This window comes from Patiria miniata, unplaced genomic scaffold (assembly GCF_015706575.1).
Source record: "Patiria miniata isolate m_02_andy unplaced genomic scaffold, ASM1570657v1 HiC_scaffold_2, whole genome shotgun sequence".
NCBI lineage: Eukaryota > Metazoa > Echinodermata > Asteroidea > Valvatida > Asterinidae > Patiria > Patiria miniata.
The window spans coordinates 1,582,226-1,603,669 of NW_024037058.1; the positions used below are offsets into that span (position 1 = coordinate 1,582,226).

At 43.1% G+C, this 21,444-nt stretch overlaps 1 protein-coding gene across 3 annotated transcripts in view; it reads right to left on the reverse strand.

Moving 5' to 3' along the window:
- Window positions 1-21,312, reverse strand: part of LOC119726983 — a 32,515-nt gene extending 11,203 nt beyond the window's left edge. The window contains exons 1-3 of one of the 3 annotated variants that reach the window (XM_038198837.1): window positions 5,985-6,085; window positions 5,091-5,781; window positions 1,718-1,813 (exon numbers count right to left, since the gene is read on the reverse strand). In XM_038198837.1, coding sequence (XP_038054765.1) covers window positions 1,718-1,813; window positions 5,091-5,506 — 512 coding nt within the window. In that variant the 5' untranslated portion in view covers window positions 5,507-5,781; window positions 5,985-6,085. Of the gene's footprint in view, window positions 1-1,717; window positions 1,814-5,090; window positions 5,782-5,984; window positions 6,086-21,179 lie in introns of those variants that run through there. The other 2 variants (XM_038198836.1, XM_038198838.1) reach the window with 2 other exon arrangements.
- Between the last annotated feature and the right edge of the window lie 132 nt (window positions 21,313-21,444).

The window sequence follows — 21,444 nt, forward strand, 5'->3', positions numbered from 1 at the left end:
CCGGTTATTTGAAACCGACATCAAATAAATAGTTCTTTTTGGTACACAAGTTGAAGACTACAATTGGAATGTTCCCCAATATGCCCATGTAGCGTGTGTAGTATGTGTCTGCATACTGCTGCAGACCAAGCAAGATGCCCGACTTGGGCCAAGTCTAACATGTTCACTGTTTGACCCATTTCCAAAATGTTGGTTACGACTCTTCGATTTTTTGCCTCAGCTTTCAATACAATACATCCAGTGAGGTCCCATCAATATAAGGTGTTTCCGTATTTACAAAGTTTTTTCCCAAGGAAACAAACCATTTCATTTATAGGGCTGTCCACTTTCGATTTAGTATTCAACTATTCAAAACTGCCCGGATTATTCAACTATTTGAAACTTGGCGGTCAACTTTAAACATGCCAGATGCAACTACATGCCACACCCATCAAAATGTTGCATGCAAAGCACGCCGGTGAAAACTTGAATGTGGCGATGAATGTTATGGGCCGCAGGAGTGTTTTGCGGTAAGTACATGTGTTTTGGCCAGGTAAAGTGAATCCAATACTAATGGAAGTTGACCTTATTCATCACCTGGGAAATACATTTTAGCCCTAACTCCCTAGGCTTTTTTGCTAGGATGTAGCCTCAATTCTGCAAAATCCTCCAATTGGCCTCCTGGAAAAATGTGATACGATCAAGCTAAATGAGTCGTTTGTCGGGAATTTCATTTGGAGATTCAGGCCAAAATAGGACCACTTCATCACATCACTTCATCAGATTTCTTGTGTTCCAACTTCCATCATTTTTTTAACTAAAGATGGTATCAGCATGCGGCTTTCACAGCAGTAATGCTGAGATTCTGCTCTTTTCAAATTTGTAAAACAAAAAAAATTGACCAGGGTCGACAAACGACTCATTTAGCTTGACCGCATCACAAATAGCATATAGCCTCAATCCTGCAAATTCCTCCATTATTTCTTGAATATGGTCCGTGGAGGGGTGACCACTGCCTGAATCCTGCAAAATCCTGCGGCAGTGACTGTCAACAGGTTGAGGCCTGGCCAGTGACATCCTGGAGCAGTGTGTAGGATTTCAAGCATAAGGCCAAAAAAAAAAAAAAAGTTCTGCTTCCAGTTTCCCTACCTACCCTATTCTGACAGCCCCTACCCTAATTTTTTTATAGGAAAAATGAGAAGAAAAAAAAAACACCCAAAACCATCACTTTATACCTTTTACCCTTGACTACACGCAGACGCCTCCATATGATCGTACACACACAAAAATTGGCAAAAAAAGAAGAGCTCCCTACCTACCTACCCTATTTTCGAATGCCATGTAATCGGAAGCAGAACTCTTTTGGGGGGGGGGGCATAATCCAGGCATATACTTATCCATGGCTGAGCAAAAACAACACAAGGTCTGGCCCAAGACCTTGACAAAATGCATCCTACGCAATCAGTAACACACTTTTACCATGTAACCTCAATCCTTCAAATTCCTCCACTTTGGCAAAGAGGGTTTTGAAGGATTCAGGGCGGTTAGGGTTAGGGCATCAATTTTATGCTGACATTTTAGGATCATGAAGGTTTCAATTGATAATTATAAGGATTGACATTGCAGGAATAAGCAAACATTTGAAACTCATTTTTGAAGAGAGGCAGAGCAGAAGCCACTATGTCAAACAGTTGACTTTCATGTCTTTTGCTCTCATAGTCTCTTGAAATCTGTTTACCTTTCTTCCTCAACAAACTGCTGGCTTCTCTTGCCATGCAACCGCTTTCTAGATTTTACGTTTCCTCCACTGTCGCCTTCACTGTCTCTTGATTTCCTTGTATTTGTATTATAAAAAAATTGAAAAACAAAATTAAAATGTTAGGTAAACTTTGAATCTGTTTGGGGTAAATCTTCCAATGTCATTATACCAGTGATTCCCCTGAGAGGTTTATCAGTGCAATTCATGCATGATCTCTTTGGGCTTGAAAGTGGCTTTGAGGGACAGTTCATACTCATAGAGGTATGTTGTCTGAAACATTCATTAAAAAACAGTGCTGGCACATACAAAATGTGGCAGTCATTCAATCTGTACTTTAAGGCCAAATGAAAAAAAAAACATGTTAGCGTCCTGCTTTTTGAAAGAAGGGAGGAGGCTCTTTTCCCCCCTCAAAAATGGCCACCCGACTGGGCTATTTTTGAAGATGGCCGCCAGCTTTTTTTAAATAGCTACCACATGTACTCAGGTAATGACATACCAGCTTTATGTGGGCTAGATGCAACAGACAAAGAGACCAAAATGATGTCACTCTTTAAAATTTATCATTTTTTTTGTTAACAAAAAAGAGGAGGCAGCCTCCAAAAAGGAAGTGGGCACGACCGCTAAACATTTTTTTTTACTTGGCCTAAGGTGAGAATTATTAGTATGTCATTTGAAAACAGCTACTGTTTTTGTTGAGATTTCCAACCCCCCCCCCCTCCCAATGGCAGAATTTCATATTCATGCCACAGCTCTAATTTCTACTTACTGCTTACTACTTACGGTTTAATGGGTAATTTATTTAGGCATAACCTTTGTGACCCCATATCCTATATTTGTTCTCTTCTATCTGATGGAAATGATTCTATCCACTTAAGAATCTTCCCATTGTAGTCATATGCTTGGAGTTTGGATTTCAATCTCCGTGTGGTGCCAAGTCAAATGCCTTATGGTAGTCCAAAAAAATGATATCTACAACATCATCATCATCAAGGTATGTTGTGATGTCCTCCAAAGTTGGAGGTTTGTCAGACCCAATTTACCTTGCATTTCAATGAGATTTGGATGTCTGAATGTGAAAGTTTTATTAACTCTAACTCCTGGGGCTCTTTTACTAGAAAGTATCCTGAATCTGCCGAAATCCACCAGTTTTTTCAAGCAAAAAATGCTGGTATCCTGAGTCCATCAGAATCCTCCAGTGTAGATACTGGAAGTATCCTGAATCCGCCAGAATCCACCAGCAAAAGTCTCGATGGATTCTGGCGGATTCAGGATACCATTGTGGCATAAAAAAATACAGCATGTTTTTCCATAGAGTCTTCAAAATCCATCACCTAAATTTCTGGTGGATTTTGACGGATTCAGGATACCATGCTCGCATGAAAATTGTGATGTGTGATGTTGCGTAGGATCCATCAAAATACACCAATGCATGGTTCAACTGCTGGTGGATATGATGTTGGTTGTTTTTCCTTTCAACTTGGGCTGTGGGTAACTATGTATACTATGATGTTAAATGCATTGTCTGGAAGGGCTATTTCAATGAGCCATTGTCCGACCCCAGCATTGCTTTGTCTGGATGGGTTATGTACATAATCCATTGTATATGCTGAGGCCTAATAAGCCGCAGTCACAAGCTCCCAACCACCCAGTACATACATTTTTGTACAGCATGTGACAGACCTGGCAGGGCTACAAGCAGTATTTACTTGACCACAAACATAGCCAAAGAGTTATTCTGTTGAGATCCTGAATCCACCAAAGTTCCCCAACAGCTCAATATGGAGGTATCCTGAATCCATCAAAATCCTGCAGTTCCACTAGGCTTACAATCCTGAATCCATCAAAATCCCCCAGTTTGTGCAATATGGAGGTATCCTGAATCTGCCAAAATCCCCCAAAACAGGGGGGTGGGAGTTTGATGGATCGAGGTACGTAGGAATAATCTTCAAAAGAAATTGGCAAAGTTAAAAGTGTGAAAATACATTAACTTATTTACACATGCAATTTATATGTGTTACATGTCGGTATCGGACAATGTACATGTAGTAGTATACAAATAACGAATGTTTGTGAGTGCGATGGTAAGAATAATTGCATGAGGTGACAGATTGAATGTTCTATTCCACGAGGCGAAGCCGAGTGGAATAGAACATTCAATCTGTCACCGAATGAAATTATTCTTTCCATCGCACGAACGTAAAACATTCGTTATTTGTTTTATACAACACCAGAATAAATTCTCGTCATTTGATTGGTAAATTATAAACTACAATTTATTTTGATTTTAAAGATGTTGAACTACCCCTTCACGAAAATGTTTGAACCCAACGCTGTAGCGCTGGCTCTTTGGAACAATACGCGCTACGCTGAACGCGCACACCAGCATGCATTTTGCACGCAAATACCGCGTCATGGAACAAGCGCAAAGTGAAACGGTATAACGCATGGGTATAACGCATGGTCGCACCGTGCATTATACCGAATAATAATATGTCACGTGATCTACAATTCACCAATCAGATGACGGGGATTTATTCAGGTGTTGTATAAATTAAACTAACTTTTACAACCATTATTTTTTAAATGGACATGAATACCCTACTATACTGTGCCCATTTTATAATACACAAGAACAAAATTTCAACTCAATAGTTATGTATTTTAGGCCTTTTTTTTTAACCCTAAACTGCCCAAATCCTCAAAAATCCTCTTTGCAAAATGGAGCATTTTGCAGGATTGAGGCTACATGGCAAAAGTGTGTTGCTGATTTTGGAGGATGCACTGTGTCAGGGTCTTGGGCCGGATCTTGTGTTGTTTATGGTCAGCCGTGCATAAATGTAGGCCTACATTATACTTGAAATCCTCCATACTGTTCCAGGATGTCACTGGCTCTGCCTCAACAAACTGACAGTGACTGACGGAGAAATTTGCAAGATTGAGGCAGTGGTCATCCCTCCAAGGACCACATTAAAAAAATAACGGAGGATTCTGCAGGATTGAGGTTACATCCTGGCAAAAACCAAGTCCCCTGGCAAAAATGCCAGGGGACTTGGTTAGGGTGAATGAGCGGTCCCATATTTAATAATTTTACAAGAATTTCTTAAGGACTACACTATTTTTTTTAAATTTAATGTCAGTTTCAGAAACTCTAATTTATCATGTACTGTCATGTATCCTGCATTTCTAGCTTAAAACAAGTAATTTAAAACATGTTATGTATATGTATAGGGCTTAATCCGAGTTATTTAAAATAAAAATGGTTCAATCAAATGTTTACTCAATCATTGCTCATTAAATCAGTATTGTATTGTATTGGTAAAGTGATGTACATGTACATATTTGGAAACCTTACCTTCCTGAATTCATGTCATGTGATCTAGCATGATGTCTTGTGAGCAGACCTTGACTGGCACCTGGTAGCAACATACTGCATCCAGATGCTGTCAGCTCATCATGCTCAGCAGCATGTGGCTGCAGGGCTACATGGAAGTTACTCATTCTGTGTGAGCCACTATCAGTACATCTTGCCTTTACATCATGGCAAGTCTGCCCAATTTGACCTGAAGACATACACTTCTGGGAAAAAGACATCAATTTTTGAGAATGCGGATGCCCATTTACGGGTTGATGAATGTTTGTAACCTCAAGTTGAAGTCTTGATTGGTCTTCACTGAAAATCAGTTTGTGAGAACATCCTCCAAGTGTGGGTTGGTTGTAGCTTTCACTTTGTACAGACTCTGGTTTAAATCCACTACAGATAGGCCGCATGTCTTTATTTTGTAAAGCTGAACCCTGTGCCAAATACACTACCAGAGTTCAAGGAATGAGGCACCTGTTCAAAGCTGTGTTGTACACGGGGTGACTGCTTCACACCAACTGGCAGATCCTGCCAAGGCACAGCAGTTTGTTGAGTAATGAATAAATCTCTAGCTTGCAGCGGCTGGCTTGGACCCTGGCAATTGTTCACAACGCTGTCATGATGGCTTTTCCCTGCGTTTGGCCTGGGTCTGTTGACTATGACACTGATGCATGTTTGTATTAATCTGTAATGATTAAGAAGAGGGAAAAAAAATGACAATCAGGCTTTTTCTAAAGTTTAAACACTTCGTTCACATTTGATGAGCAATTCATATTGCACTAGACTGCCAACTTGTGTCCACAATTTGGAAATATAGTTTACAGTCAAGTCAGACCCAGACAACCTTGGGTCCAGACCAACTCCAACCCACACTAACATGATGCATACCAAGTTTGCACTTCATCGTCTTGCGGGGTGACGTGGTCCAATGGTTACGGTGTTCGACTCATATGCAGGGTCATTCTTCAGTACGGTAAGTGTCTACTTTGGGCGTCTGGAAAATTTTGAAACTTTTTTTTTCAAATGTTGAATTTCTTTCATGGGATGTGATCATTATGTTGTACAGCAACTATAATTAGCGTACGGCGCAATCTTTAGGGGAGTTTTGACCATTTATCAACATTCACTTGTCAGCGTTGTAGCATAGGAAAAATGCAAGTGTCATATCCATCACACCTTTTGCGATGGCAATGACAATATTTGAATAAATGTGACGCCGACTAAATTCTAATGAGAGCTTTTAAAGTATGAACATAATAAAATAAATGGTGGATTTTATTACCATAAGGCAAAATTAAAAAAAAACATGTTTAGTGGTCCTGCCTTTTTTTAAATAAAGGAAGCGGGAGGCCCCCTTTTTCTTCCCCTCCAAAATGGTTGCCCGACCGGGCTATTTTTCAAGATGGCCGCAAGTTTGTTTTTTTCTAAATGGCTGCCATTGGACTCAGGAAATGACATACCAGCTTTATATGGGCTAGGTGCAACAGATAAAGAGGCCAAAATGATGTCACTGTTGAAAATTTATTATTATTTTCGATTTAAAAAAAGAATGAAAAAAAAAGGAAGCGGGCGGGGACGCAGAACATGGTTTTTTTTTATTTCGTCTAAAGAAAATTTCAAGAAATCATCTCCGTCACGGTGAAATGTGACTGAGCATGACTGTGACAGAGCTGACAAAATTACAAATCAAACTTTTTCGTGCCATCTACAGTTTGTTTGAAGCATGAATATCACATGTGTTTGGAAGTTTACACAATTCTGATCGTATTCATGAATATTTTTTTAGCACAATATAAATAAGGCAAAAAAACGTAAGCGTTCGGATGACGCAGAATAAAGGTATGCACCTGTAATTTAGCTCAAATCCTGCTTTTCATGGGTTTTCTTCACAATACCTGGAGAAAATTTGAACACAATGCACTGTCGTATCTCACGTTATACAAAGACCGAAGCAGTGTTTTTATTTGATTTTATCAACTATTGAGGGCGCTGCATAAGTTCGTGACAGTATCTGACATAAATCCTCGGGACAAACATATTCCGACATAAACGATAAAATTCAGGACTTAATTGGTGTATAATCTGATAATGAAACATTACAAAAAACAGGTCCGACGCCTCATAAGTCCAAAATTTCGGACTTGAAGCATTGGACTTATGACGCGCCAGACTTATGAGTCCAACGCCGCATAAGTCCAACGCCTCAGAGCTCCGACACCTCATACTGTAAGTTCGAAACAGCGTTTGTCCATTGTCGGATTTATGAGGCGTCGGACTTATGAGGCATCGGACTTATGAGGCATCGGACCTACGAGATGGAATTTATGGATCATAAGTCTGGCAATGCCTCATAAGTCCGAAAGTTTGGACTTATGTAGTCCGCGTAACTTGGACCCAACATATCACCTTTTTAACATTCGGACATGGTCCAGCATTAGTCGTGTTAGTAGGGTCCAAGCAATGGTGCTGCCATCGTGCGACACAATTCTGTCATTGACCCCAAAACCCAACATGTCATTGCCCAACACAACCTCAGATTTCATCCTCGAAACGGCCTCCCAATACTAGATACGCTACCTGAGGTACAAGTAGAGATCGATGATTAAGATCCAGGTTCTAAAGTTTACATACGATTTGGATGAAAAGTGAAATTTCTCGTTCAATTCCAAGAGCTCTCCTCGTGATCGTGAACATGTTAAATTTCTGAGTCGTTTGAACATCGCGATGTGGTCGTGCCCAGCGTTCATTCAATGCTCCGAAAACGGGAAACCGAGCGCGATGCATCGATTGTGATAATGAGTAGACTGGATCTCGTTTGTAAACACATGTGCATTTCGAACGATGATGGGGAGTCGGGAACTAGGGCAGCTTGAACTGGTTCCCTTCATGATCAAATCAGTTAGAAATATGAGCGGAACCAGTTCAAGCTAGTTCCCGACTCCACTCCACGACCACATCTTGTTGTTCAAACGAGTCAGAAATTTAACGTGTTCAAGATTGCAAGGAGAGCGCTCAGACATGTCAGAATTGAACGGGAAATTTTACTTTTCATCCAGATCGTAAGTAAACTTTAGTACATCAAATTAGTTTTGCCCTTCACCGATGTATAAACACTGTATACTCAGTGTGCTACCTCCGAGTGAAAGTTGGAAAAAATCTCTTGGGTCATTTATACATTGGTGAAGGGCAAAACCTAATTTGATTTACATCACCCCGACGCAAATATTCCATCTTATGAAAACTTTAGTACCTCGATCTTAATCATCGATTTCTACTTGTACCTCTGGTGGCATATCTAGTAATTCAGAGGCCGTTTTGGGGGTGAAATCTGATGTTTTTGTTAGGCAATATTGTTTTTTTGGGGGTTTTTGGGTCAACATCAGAATTGTGTCGCTGGATGGCACATTTGCTTGGACCCTACTATCGCCAGACCATGTCCGAATGTTAAAAGGCGACAAGTTGGGTCCAAGTTACTTGGACTAGGACTTATGAGGCGTCGGACCCATGAGGCGTTGCGTCGGACTCATGCTACTGGGCAATGGCAGTTTTCTTTATGTGTCAAATACTCCCCCTAGTAGTATTAGGTCAGGGAAACAGTCAATTCTGTAATGACAGCACAGATGAAAATCCCGTAAGGCATTACAGCTGTCGTAACGATGTTGGTCGATTGCATTGCACTAGGGCTATCGGTCAATTGATCAATCGACGCTATCGGTCAATCCCGCTGCCACCTTTCCTTTCTAATTCACGACTATGGTGGGGGATTTTCTTCAGGTAAGTAAAGTCCGAGATATCCTACAGAATCGACCGATTGGGTAAGGTTAATCGACCACTCACACAGATCAACCCATCACAACCAATAACGCTTGCCACTGGCATTTCTTGTTCTATATTGAGGCTAGTTTGACTAACTCCTGCTCATATGTCAAATTCCTGATATGAGCACTGGAGCTGGAGTTACTCAAGCTAAACTTAGGCCAGGAGAATGAAGGTTTTACATTTGCGTCCACCACCCGCACTCCATGGTCTGAGCACAGATCCTACACACAAGGATAAACAACTGTTCTGAGCTCCAGTACAAAATGCACTGAGTGGACTTGTCTTAATTGGTTAATTGAAATAACTCGACAACCAAAGAAGTCAGGAATTATGAAATTTGAGAATTAGAGAGAGAGAAAAATACACTGAACAGGGTTGCAAAGATTTAAAATGTAAAACAGCTTTTTCATTTTTTTCATAAAATGACCCCTACTGACCAGTAGGTGACCACTGGCCAAATTCTGTGAACAAATTTTGGAGGCTTGGTCCAAAGATACAACTGGCCAAGTTTTACATTAATTGGGTCAAGACTCTGGGAGAAGAAGCATTTTGTAAATATTCATTAAATGACCACTACAGGCCATTGGATGACCATTGGCCGGATCTTATGAACATGGCTAGGTAGGGCATGTGTCAAGGTTTAATTTGACCAAATTTGTTTGAAATCGGCTGAATAGTTAAGGAGTTATGGCCATTTTTTCATTGGTCACGTGACCGTTTGCCCGAAGAAAGAAAGAAAGAAAGAAAGAACTTTAGAAAGAAATTGGATGATCACAGTACATGTATATCAGCGTGCTTCGCACGGCTGATATAAGAAAACTAATAGTATACACAACCTACGGCGTGCATTTCCTGCACTGACCAAGTGAAACCCAGACTTGGGCAAGTCTACTTGGCTGCAGCTAGCTGGCTGCGCTGATCTGAGCATCACCAAATTTGTACATTTACGATAACGAAACTAGAAATTGGACGACTAGGGCATTATTACATAGTTTCGGCGGATTTCTAATTTTGCTGCAACACTTACACTAATTAGTACTTACAGCAAGGGGGATAAAAAGGCAATTTGTAGAGTTCTTGTTACTCAGACCATGCCCGCACCTCCCCACGGCAGCTGCACACAAATGTCATTGTTTTGCAAAACTATCTGAAGCCAATGCGACATCTCGTGTGGAACAATGAAATTTTTGGCCGGATTAAGCAAACCCACATAATGCATAAGCTTGCGATCTATGATTAGTTAAGAAGGATAGTTTGACGTGTTTTGTTTATAAAAAAAAAAAAAAAACATTGTTTACGTACTCATTTTTCATTGTTTGCCTAGCAATAAGTAGCATGCCTAGGCTAAGCCTAAAGCCTACATGAAGGCCTATGCCTATGGCATGTTTGCCCGGTTCCTTTACTTTACTTTACTTTATTCCACCTCATGGTACAATACAAAAAAATATAAATATAATTCTTCAAAATAAATTAGGTATGTTAAAACAAATAAGATAAGAAATAATGTACTAGTATTAATACCAAGAGATGCAGGGGACCCACAAAAAGCAAGCTTGTCGAGTGCGATGAATTTAACAGAATATTAAAGAAAATTATAATAATGATAGAAAGCCACATTTTTGTATAGGGCTCAAAAAAGACCATGGTGCTATGCGAGAAAAATAGAAACAAACAAATTATATATGGCTTAAAAAGCATTACTAGAAGCACAGAGTAACTTAAATAAATAAATCAAAAGAAAGACTTTATACCAACAAGGGATAATAATAAGGCTCACGAGCATGAATATTTGTTGAAAATAGATTGTTTGATCTTAACTTTGAATGTAGAAATGGATGGCGATTTCTTAATAGATTTGGCAAGGGAATTCCAAAGTATAAGGCCTTCAAACTTAACACTTTTCTTTGCAATGGATGTCCTTACTAATGGAAGTCACTGGCCTGTCTAGTTAAATGGGTATGTAAAGTACTGCTACTGTAAAACATTGATGAAATGTATTCTGGAAGATTATTTTTTGTTGATAATAATATAAATCATTTATTTTCATTATCCTATCTTGTAGAGAAAGCGGATCTGTATGGGCAAGGTAGCTAGTATGATTAATAATGCGTAGAGCGTTTTTTTTGTAGTAACAATAATCGGTTAATTGATTTTTGAGAAGTGTTCCCCCAAGCTAAAATTCCATAATTGATGTAAGACAAAATTAGGGTGTTGTACAGAGATAAGAGAATATACTTAGGGACATAGAACTTGATTCTATTGAGAACGCCGATATTTCTGGAAACAACTTTACATAGATAATCAATCCTATAAGTATAAGGGAACAAAATCCACTTTAAAATTATTAGACCGACCAAACTAGTTGGCGGAATTCTCAATAAACAGCTATGTCATAGATAGAGGGCAGGGTTTTGATTTTTTGAGGGAAATTTGGGGGTGAAATGACGATGAGAGCGCGGCGACAACAGGCAACCCGAAAATAAAGATGGCGATCACTGCGCGATGCACCGTCATGACCGTGAGTAGCTAGGATGATCCTTAGCGTTATGTTTATGCATAACGCTAGGAAACTCACAATAGCAAAACTGGCAATTTTTTTCAGATACGAAAAGGTTTATAATATATTCAATATTGAAGTATTATACTAATACAGTATGAAGTACAGACCTATAATGCACCAAATGATGAAAAGATGAATAGTAAAACACTGACAACTCACGTTTTTCCAGATAATTTTTGGAGGTCTGTTTTTGTCAACTCACACTGAAGCACACTCAAAATGACTGTCGAGTGTAAACACGTCACAGGTCAACGCAAGGTACTTTGCATTAAGTAGCACGCATTGTTTACCAGCGCTAAGCAATGGTCGGGTGCGCTTCCACCGCCACTGTTTTCCATGTTGAATATGTATACCAGACGACTGTTACATGTTGCTATTAGTTGCGATAAGTATCACAACACACGTCAGGGCACCACAATCAATATATCAGAATATGACATGAAACAGTAGTATACAATCTGGATGGTATTGTGGGGTTGGGGACACAATCCAAATATCTTGAAGTGACTGCATGGTGGCGATGTTTAAGCCAGCAAGAAAATGTGTATGCATGAGGCAATAAAAAGACAGTCGTATTTGTTGACATGTTTGTAACAAAGGTCTCCTCAGTTTCAGCCAAAATATACGTAAGAAGTGAACATCTCTGGTTTTATTTATCATTCAAGTACTGGAAAAAGTTTAGCAACTATTATTATCCAGGTTTTAAGTCAGTTCTCTCCGTTTTGAGGAATATATTGCAAATGACATGGTTCTGAAAGAGATGTGCAATAGCTAGACCGTGAGCACAAAACTTTCCATGGGGGGACAGAAAAAAACAATAATAACAGCTTTAATTGAATTCAAATTATCGTAGTTCAACGGGTACTGAAGCATAGATTATTTTCTTTTCTCGTCATACGATTATTTCCCCTTTAACCTCTAATATGTTTAATTTAATGCCGTGCAGTGTTTGTTAACTAGTCCGAGTAACTTGGACCCAACTTATCGCCTTTTTAACATTCGGACATGGTCTGGTGATAGTGGGGTCCAACCTAAGACCCCCAAAAATTGTTCTGCTTCCGATTACATGCCTTTCAAAAATAGGGTTGGTCGGTCGGAAATTTTTTTGGGGGGGCCAATTTTTTTTATGCAGATTGAATGGGGTATTCAATTATATGCGAAGTTTTAGCCTGAACTATTTCCATTGCACTACGAAAGCTATACACAAAATGGCCACGAAAAGTGAATAAAACCTACCTTAATAATTGTCAATATATTTACGTTCGATAATTCTTACAAAATAATGGAAAATTCAGGCCGTTCGCATCATACCGGTATGCACAACGCTAGTAGTCAAGACGGGAAGCTGGCCAAAACTCCGAAGTGTGTGATGCACTGTGCATGTGTGGTGCGCGGCCAACAGACCTCGTTTTACGGTCGAATATTTCGGGAAACACGCTGCATGTAGGCACTCCAAATACGAGTAGTGTGATCTCAAAATGAACTCTTGAACACGGAAAATACATACACAGACAAGATAGATCAATTCTGTGAATTAACTTGCAAAAATGTTCTTTCTCCATCGGTGTTTTCTTGGCATTTTTACGATGTCGAATCCGACCAATTGACACCGACAGTACACGTGCCTCATGCATAGCCATGCTAGCGCTAGCGATCGCATAGCCATGACAGACTGGTTACCGCACTTTCATCATGTCTTCTAAATTGGCCCCTGCGCAACGCGGCGGGAACCAGTCGTCACTGCATTGAGCAAGGTTTATGCACGTGATTATAGTCACCATGACATTGAATTGCGAGGTATGACAGATCGCGAAGTGAATTTGGTTTCTTTTGAAAAAAAAATAGCGAATGTAAGTAAGAAAACAAATAAATACAAGCATTTTTTTACGCAATGGGTTGTTGAGAGGTATTTTGTGAAGACAGAAAAGACAACAAGCTTTTATTTTTATTTATTCAATCATTATTATTTATTTTTTTCGGAATTGCCGAGAAAAGTTTTAGGGTCGCAGCCTAAAAATAGGGTCGGTCGGGTAACTGGAAGCAGAAGTATTATTTTTTTGGCCTAAACGTTATATGCCGAGCAACACAATTCTGTCATTGACCCAAAAACCCAACATTGCCCAACAAAAACATCAGATTTCACCCTCAAAACGGCCACCAAAATTTCTAGATACGCCACCTGAGGAACAAGAAGACATCGATAATCAAGATGGTTGTACTGAAGTTTACTTACGATCTGGATGAAAAGTGACATTTCCCGTTCAATTCTGAGAGCTCCCCTCGCGATCGTGAACACGTTAAATTTCCTACTCTGTTAATGTTTGAACGACGCAATGTGGTCTTCATGCCCAGCGTACATTCGGTGGTCCCCGTATCCCGAGTGCGATTCTGTTACTGAGCGCGCGCGATGCATTGATTATGATAATGAGTAGCCTGGATCTGGTTTGTTAACACAAGTGCATTTCGAACGATAATGGGGAATCAGGAACTAGGCAAGGGCAGCTTTTATGGACGGAAACCAGTTCAAGCTGGTTCCCGATTCCCTTTTACCGTTCGAAATGCACTTGTGTTTACAAACGTGATCCGGTCTACTCATTATCATAATCAATGCATTGCGCGCGCGCGCTCGGTAACGGAATCGCACTCGGGATTCGGGAACCATCGAATGTACGCTGGGCATGACGACCACACCACGTTGTTCAAACATTAACACGAATCGGAAATTTAAGGTGTTTCACGATCGCGAGGGGAGCTCTCAGAATTGAACGGGAAATTTCACTTTTCATCCGGATCGTAAGTAAATTTCAGTACAACCATGTAACCATCTTAATCATCGATGTCTACTTGTACCTCAGGTGGCGTATAGTAATTTGGAGGCCGTTTTGAGGGTGAAATCTGATGTTTTTGTTGGGCAATGATGGGTTTTGGGGTCAATGACAGAATTGTGTTGCTCGGCATATAAGGATTAGCTTGGACCCAACTATCGCCAGACCATGTCCGAATGTTAAAAAGGCGATAAGTTGGGTCCAAGTTACTCGGACTAGGGCTGTCGAGTGCAATTTGAGTCCCCCACACAAGTTTAAACTTGCGCGCGCAAGTTTAAACCTGCGCGCACGCAAGTTTAAACTTGTGCGTGCATTAATTTCCTTGCTACAAATTGCGCACGCAAGTTTAAACTTGCGCACTACATAGATTTTTCTCATACATGCAAAGCCGCTAAACTATTTTTTTCCCGGGTAAACTCATGCAGATATGTAACATTATTTTTAAAGCAGATTTTTCTCTGATTAATAGCACCAATGTGCTTCGTGAGACGATGACTAAATGACTTTTTTTTGAAACATTTTATTAACAGTATTATGCTAATGAGGTTGACTGTGTAGAGGTTCAGAGATATAAGGCTTTGCATCATGATGTTTATTGTTTATGGCTCATTATGATTTTTGTTTAATAAACAACATATTTATACATTAAGTCAAATTAACTAATGAAACTAATACATTTAATTAATTAATTAAATCATTAATAAATTTATTTACTTTTTAAAATAATTTCTTTTTATGCATAGCGTTTTTAAGTTAAAGCATGTAAACATTTATATGAATTATTGAGCCTGCAAATAAAATAATTGTTAAAGTAATAAATTAAATTAATTAATTAAATTAGTACTGTATACATTATTTTTTTCTTCAAATTATGCATTTTTGAAGAGTACACAACGCTCGAAATTAAAGAACCATGATTCATAATGTAATCTTTTCCTTTACTTTGCAGCCGCTATTGTCATTGGTTGATGACAAATAAATACGACACAAACTATCAACTAAAGAGTTAGACTTATTGATGACAACAGCGACAGTCCAGACTCTCTGGCACGCTCTACCCCTCCCAATGGCTCACGTCAACTGCTCGGCTCCTGACTGTGAGGCATCCTGGCCTAGCAACACACCCCCAGAGGTGCTGCTCGCCTTGATCAACCTACACGCCCGCACCACCCACCCAACTGTTCCTGCCCCTGCACCTACTCCCGCCTCATGCGCCGCCAAAGTGGAGAAGGTCAGACGACCTACGGTCATGGCTGCCAGCATGAGTGAAGAATGGTCCTACTTCGAGCTACGATGGTCCGAATACAAAGAAGCCACACATCTCACAGGAACCGATATAGTCTACCAACTGCTTGAGTGCTGCGACGACTGACTCAGGAAAGACCTGACCAGAACATTCGGTGCCCTGACGTCGCAGGATGAACCGACCATCCTCAAAAACATCAAGGGCTTGGCAGTTCGCCAAGAGAACATCATGGTGGCTCGTGTGCAGCTCCAGCAAATGCGACAGGACCGCGACGAGCCAGTCAGGGCCTTTGCCGTCCGCCTTAGTGGCCAGGCTGGCATCTGTAACTACAAGAAGGACTGTACGTGCTCCCTAGTCGTTGACTGCAGCGACATCATAGTCAGGGACACCCTCATCCATGGACTGGAGGATGAGGAGATCCGCCTGGATGTCCTCGGACAATCCAAACAGGACATGCATTTGGACCAAGTGCTTCAATTTGTCGAAGCGAAAGAGAGTGGCCAACGCTCTGCCGGCCGCCTCCTCAAAGGTGGTGCCACTGCCACTACGACTGCTGCAGCTGCCAGCTCCTACAAACGAAGGGAGAGATCCAAGCTACAGCCCCGCGACATTAAACTTCAGGTGTGTGACTACTGTGGCAAGGCGGGCCATGAACGTAGCAAACAGGAACGCATTAGGAAGTGCCCTGCGTACAATCACACATGTGCGAAATGTGGCCTACTCCACCACCACGAGAGTGTGTGCCGCCAATCCCAGCGGAGACAGCAGCCAGCCACGCCCAAGGCACAGGAGTCACCTCACAATGCCACCGCAGTCTTCGAAACCCTGTGCTCTGTCGATGACGCCCCACCCATGGACGCGAATGCAATCACTCTAGAGCACCACATCTACAATCAGTTCTGCGACGCATGGGAGAGGCGAGGATCTGACCCCCAACCCATCGTGGACGTCTCTCTCAAAGCAACTCCTGAGGATGCTCGTGACCTCGGCCTCCCTACCCCCCTGCTCAGCACCACCTCCTCAGCCACCTATCCTGCTATGGCTGACACTGGCTGCCAGCCCTGCCTGGCTGGCACAAAACTCCTATCCAAACTGGGACTTGAAAGGAAACACCTCATCCCTGTCACAATGAAAATGAATGCTGCCAACAACTGCCACATCGACATAGCAGGTGCCCTGGTCCTCCGCATCTCTGGCACCTCCCAATCTGGAGAGACACTCGAGACCCGGCAGATAGTATACTTCACCGACTCATCCGACCGGCTGTTCTTGTCTAAGCAAGCCTGCGTCGCCCTGGGCATGATCTCTACCAGGTTCCCCACCATTGGCGAGGCAGTCAGGCCCGACAGTGCCAGCGTCGCATCCTCTGCCACCTCCCCGATGCCCACTCCAGCAGCCTGCCTCACGCCAACATGCGAGTGTCCAAGACGCCAGATGCCACCGTCTCCTCCAACAGCCCTCCCGTTCCCAGCCACTGAGGAGAACCGGGAGAAGCGTGAGACGTGGCTGCTGGAATACTACAAGTCGAGCACCTTCAATGTATGTGAGCACCAACTACTCCCCATGATGGCTGGCCCCCCACTGCGACTCATGGTGGACCCTGACGCTCGGCCCGTCGCCTGTCACACACCTATTCCTGTCCCCGTCTACTGGCAGGACAATGTAAAGGCAGGCCTTGACCGCGATGTCCGCCTCGGCGTCATTGAACCAGTCCCAGTCGGCACACCTGTCACATGGTGCCACAAGATGGTGATCTGCCCCAAAAAGTCAGGCCAGCCCAGACGGACGGTTGACCTCCAGTCACTCAATCGTCACGCTGTTCGTGAGACCCACCACACACAATCACCATTCCACCAAGCACGTGCAGTTCCTCCCCAGACTCGCAAAACTGTGTTCGATGCATGGAACGGGTATCACAGCATTGCCCTAGCTGAGGAGGACCGCCACCTCACCACATTCATCACACCTTGGGGCCGCTACCGATACTGTGTCGCCCCACAGGGAGACATTGCCTCCGGTGATGGCTACAGCCGCCGCTTTGATGAGATTGTGTCTGACATCCCGAAGAAGACCAAGTGCGTGGATGATACCCTGATATGGTCTGACTCCATCGAGGAGGCCTTCTTCCAGGCAGTTGAGTGGCTCGACACTTGTGGCAGACATGGTGTCACCTTGAACCCCAAAAAGTTTGCCTTCGCCCAGATGACTGTCAAGTTTGCTGGCTTTGAGATCACCCCGACCTCTGTACGCCCCTGCCCTGAGTATCTTGAGGCGATCCAGAATTTCCCAACGCCTCATAATATCACAGACGTGCGCAGCTGGTTCGGGCTTATCAACCAGGTCTCCTATGCCTTCGCCATGACTGACCGCATGCTGCCCTTCCGCAAACTCCTCAAACCTGGTACCCCTTTCTCGTGGACCGATGAGCTGGACTGCCTATTCGAGGAATCAAAGGCCCTCATCGTCAGCGAAATCCACAAAGGGGTGGAGATATTCGACAAGACCAAGCCGACCTGCCTTGCAACTGACTGGAGCAAAGATGGTCTGGGATTTTGGCTGCTCCAGAAGCACTGCGACTGCCCCTCCTCAAAACCCTTACTGCTGCAAGACTGGTTGGAGGGTGACTCTGGTCGGGAGCCGTTTCACTTCAGGTGCCGAGTCCCGCTACGCCCCAGTGGAGGGGGAGGCCCTTGCTGTCATCGATGCACTTGACAAGGCCCGCCACTTTGTCCTCGGCTGCTCTGACCTCATAGTGGCGGTGGATCACAAGCGCCTCCTGAAGGTGTTCGGTGACCGCTCACTCGAGGACATCCCAAACCCTCACCTCCGCAACCTCAAGGAGAAGTCACTGCGCTACCACTTCCGCATCATCCACATATCTGATGCACGCCACGCTGCAGCTGATGGGGTATCCCGCCACCCCGTTGGTAAGGGCACACTGCTACAGCTCCCTGATGATGTCGCACCTGTGCTCCATGACTCAAGCGAACCAACGACCACTGTGCTGCCAAATGACTTCCTTACTGCTATCCGCACCAGTGGCCCAGACCCTGTCCAAGTATGCAGTCAGTCTGCCACCACAGCTGCTAAGGTGATCAAATCAGTCACATGGAACGATATCCGCCTCGCCACATCCAGTGATCCCAACATGTGCAGACTGATTGAGATGATACAAGAGGGCTTCCCCACTCTCACCGGCGACCTCCCCCGTGAGCTCCGGCCATACCACCAATTCCGTGAGAACCTGTCAGAGTTTGATGGCGTATGCCTTTACAATGACCGTGTCATCATTCCCTCGTCCCTCCGTGCCCGGGTCCTTGAAGCACTACACTCGGCCCACCAGAGCGTCACCATGATGTGTGCACGAGCTCAGTCCTCATTCTTCTGGCCAGGTATGACCCCCGCCATCACCGACACCCGGGCACGCTGCTCTCCCTGCAACCGTATGGTGCCATCACAGCCAGGCGCACCGCCCACGCCTCCCGTCCAGCCCGATTATCCATTCCAATGCACTGCCGCTGACTACTTCACCTACCGCGGCTGTCACTACCTGGTGGTGGTAGATAGGTACAGCAACTGGCCAATCGTCGAACAGGCAGCCAACGGCGCCAATGGACTCATTACTGCATTGCGCCGCACCTTCGTGACCTATGGAATCAGCGATGAACTGTCCTCAGACGGTGGCCCAGAGTTCACCGCCGGGGCCACCTGCGCTTTCCTCCGCAACTGGGGCGTATGTCACCGCATCTCATCCGTCGCCTTCCCCCACAGCAACTGCTGTGCTGAAGTGGGCGTCAAGACTGTGAAGCGCCTCATCACTGACAATACTGATGCTGAAGGCACACTTAACACTGATGAATTCCAGCGTGCCATGCTCCAGTACCGCAACACGCTTGCAGGCCAACAACCAGTTACCGCAGGACACCTCAGCCACACCACCTGCGATGCTTCCAGCCGTCTCCCAGCCAACCCGCACCAACCATCCTCCAACCCCGGATGGCTTGGAACCGACTCCCACCTCACCTGTGACACCCACCGTGGCCACCACGCGTCCACCCAATAGCCGGTCCCACCCAGGCTCCGTTCCCCGTGCACTCCGCGGCCTCCTACCACACAATACTCCTGGTCTGAAGGAACACCTGGCCCCGACCGTGGATCTGCCACCCCTGGACCGCTCCTCGACTGCCCCTCGCAGCTCCACTCGCTTGTCATGACCGCCTGCCAGGCTTCGGGATGAACTATAGGACACCCATATACTCTGAACTTTTTTTTATATAGCCAAAGTCACAGCTACAGTTTACTTCCTATAACCTATGCTTATTCTTGTTTCGATCTTTGCTAATTGTTCATGTTCAGGCCTTTGCAATCTGTGCTTTTCTTTAGGTTACTTAGTTATGTCTGTTACATTTTTGGAATCTTTTCTTCCTAGAATTGTTAGCCTTTGTTATTCCCAAAGACTTGGGGGGCATATAGAACCATGATTCATAATATAATCTTTTCCTTTACTTTGCAGCCGCTGTTGTCATTGGTTGATGACTAATAAATACAACACGAACTATCAACTAAAGAGTTAGACTTATTGAGAAATGTTATGCGAAGTATTTTAAAGTCAATATGAATTATTGTACTGTCCAATAAATTAATTGCTAAATTAATTAAATTACTATTTTTTTTAAGAACAGGTAGTTTTTTAATTGCACAGTACATGTAATGTAATTTAAAGCATTTTAAAATAATGTAAATTTAAAAATAATGTAAATGATTAAAACGTCAAAATTTGAACAATTGAAGGGATCATAATGATTCTTTTTACGTTAACAAGGGTTACACATAGGACTTTATGATTTATTTTACATTAAAGAATATAATAAAATGCTTATTTGTTTTACAAGGCAAAAAACTTGAAGCAATCACCGCTAGTGTGCTTATGGAATGCTTGCCCGGTTCCCCGCCGTGCCCCACCACCCCTAAGAAACTTCTCTGATAGCTGCTAAATCTCAATGTTTTAATTGACGCTTATTGAATTCCCCTTTTTATTTATTTCTTTGTTTATTAATTTATTCCATTATTTGTTAGTTTATTTCTCCATGTACTCGTGTTTTGAACCTTTTTTTTTTCTTCATCAATGAAAATCCCGCCCGCAAGGTTCTCAAATCTCGATCGACTTTGTGCAAGTTGTAACGTGCGCACGCAAATTAAAATGGCGCAGTGTAATTTGCATGCTCCAGGAGTCCCACGCGCAGGTTTAAACTTGCGTGCGCAACTTTAAACTTGCGCAGGGGACTCAAATTGCGTTCGACAGGCCTATTTGTTAACAACATCATGAACATGGTTAAGATTGCGCAAAATTCATCAATTGTGCAAGTAATATTCCCACACAATCTCAAGAATGAGCGCTCATTCTTCAGATTGCGCGCTTATTCTTAAGAATGCACTCGTTTTTAAGAATGCGCGCTCATTCTTAAGATTGCGCAAATTATAAGAAAGCGCACAACATCAGGACACCTCGATTCCGCCATTCCACAATTCCGTGTTTTAGATTTTTTTGAAGTTTTTAGGCCTACTCAGTACTCTGTTTCTGACACGTCGTAAAGTCGTAGGCCTACCAAAAACACCTATTAGACAGTACTCACACAGTCACAGTCACAGTCACACCATGGTCACACTCCGGAACTAAGATCTTACAACATAATAAGCTCGAAATGACAATGAATGAAATTAGTTTAATGTTTTCAGCCGATTTACTTTGAACTGGTTCCCGCCTCAAAAATACCTTCGAAGTCGAATACCCGAATACGGGTCGAGGGACCCGACCCAGTCTATACAGTCAGGTGCCACAACTGCAAACGCGTGCAGTGGTTCAACTCCTATGACACGTAGACTCGGTACTAGTGCAAC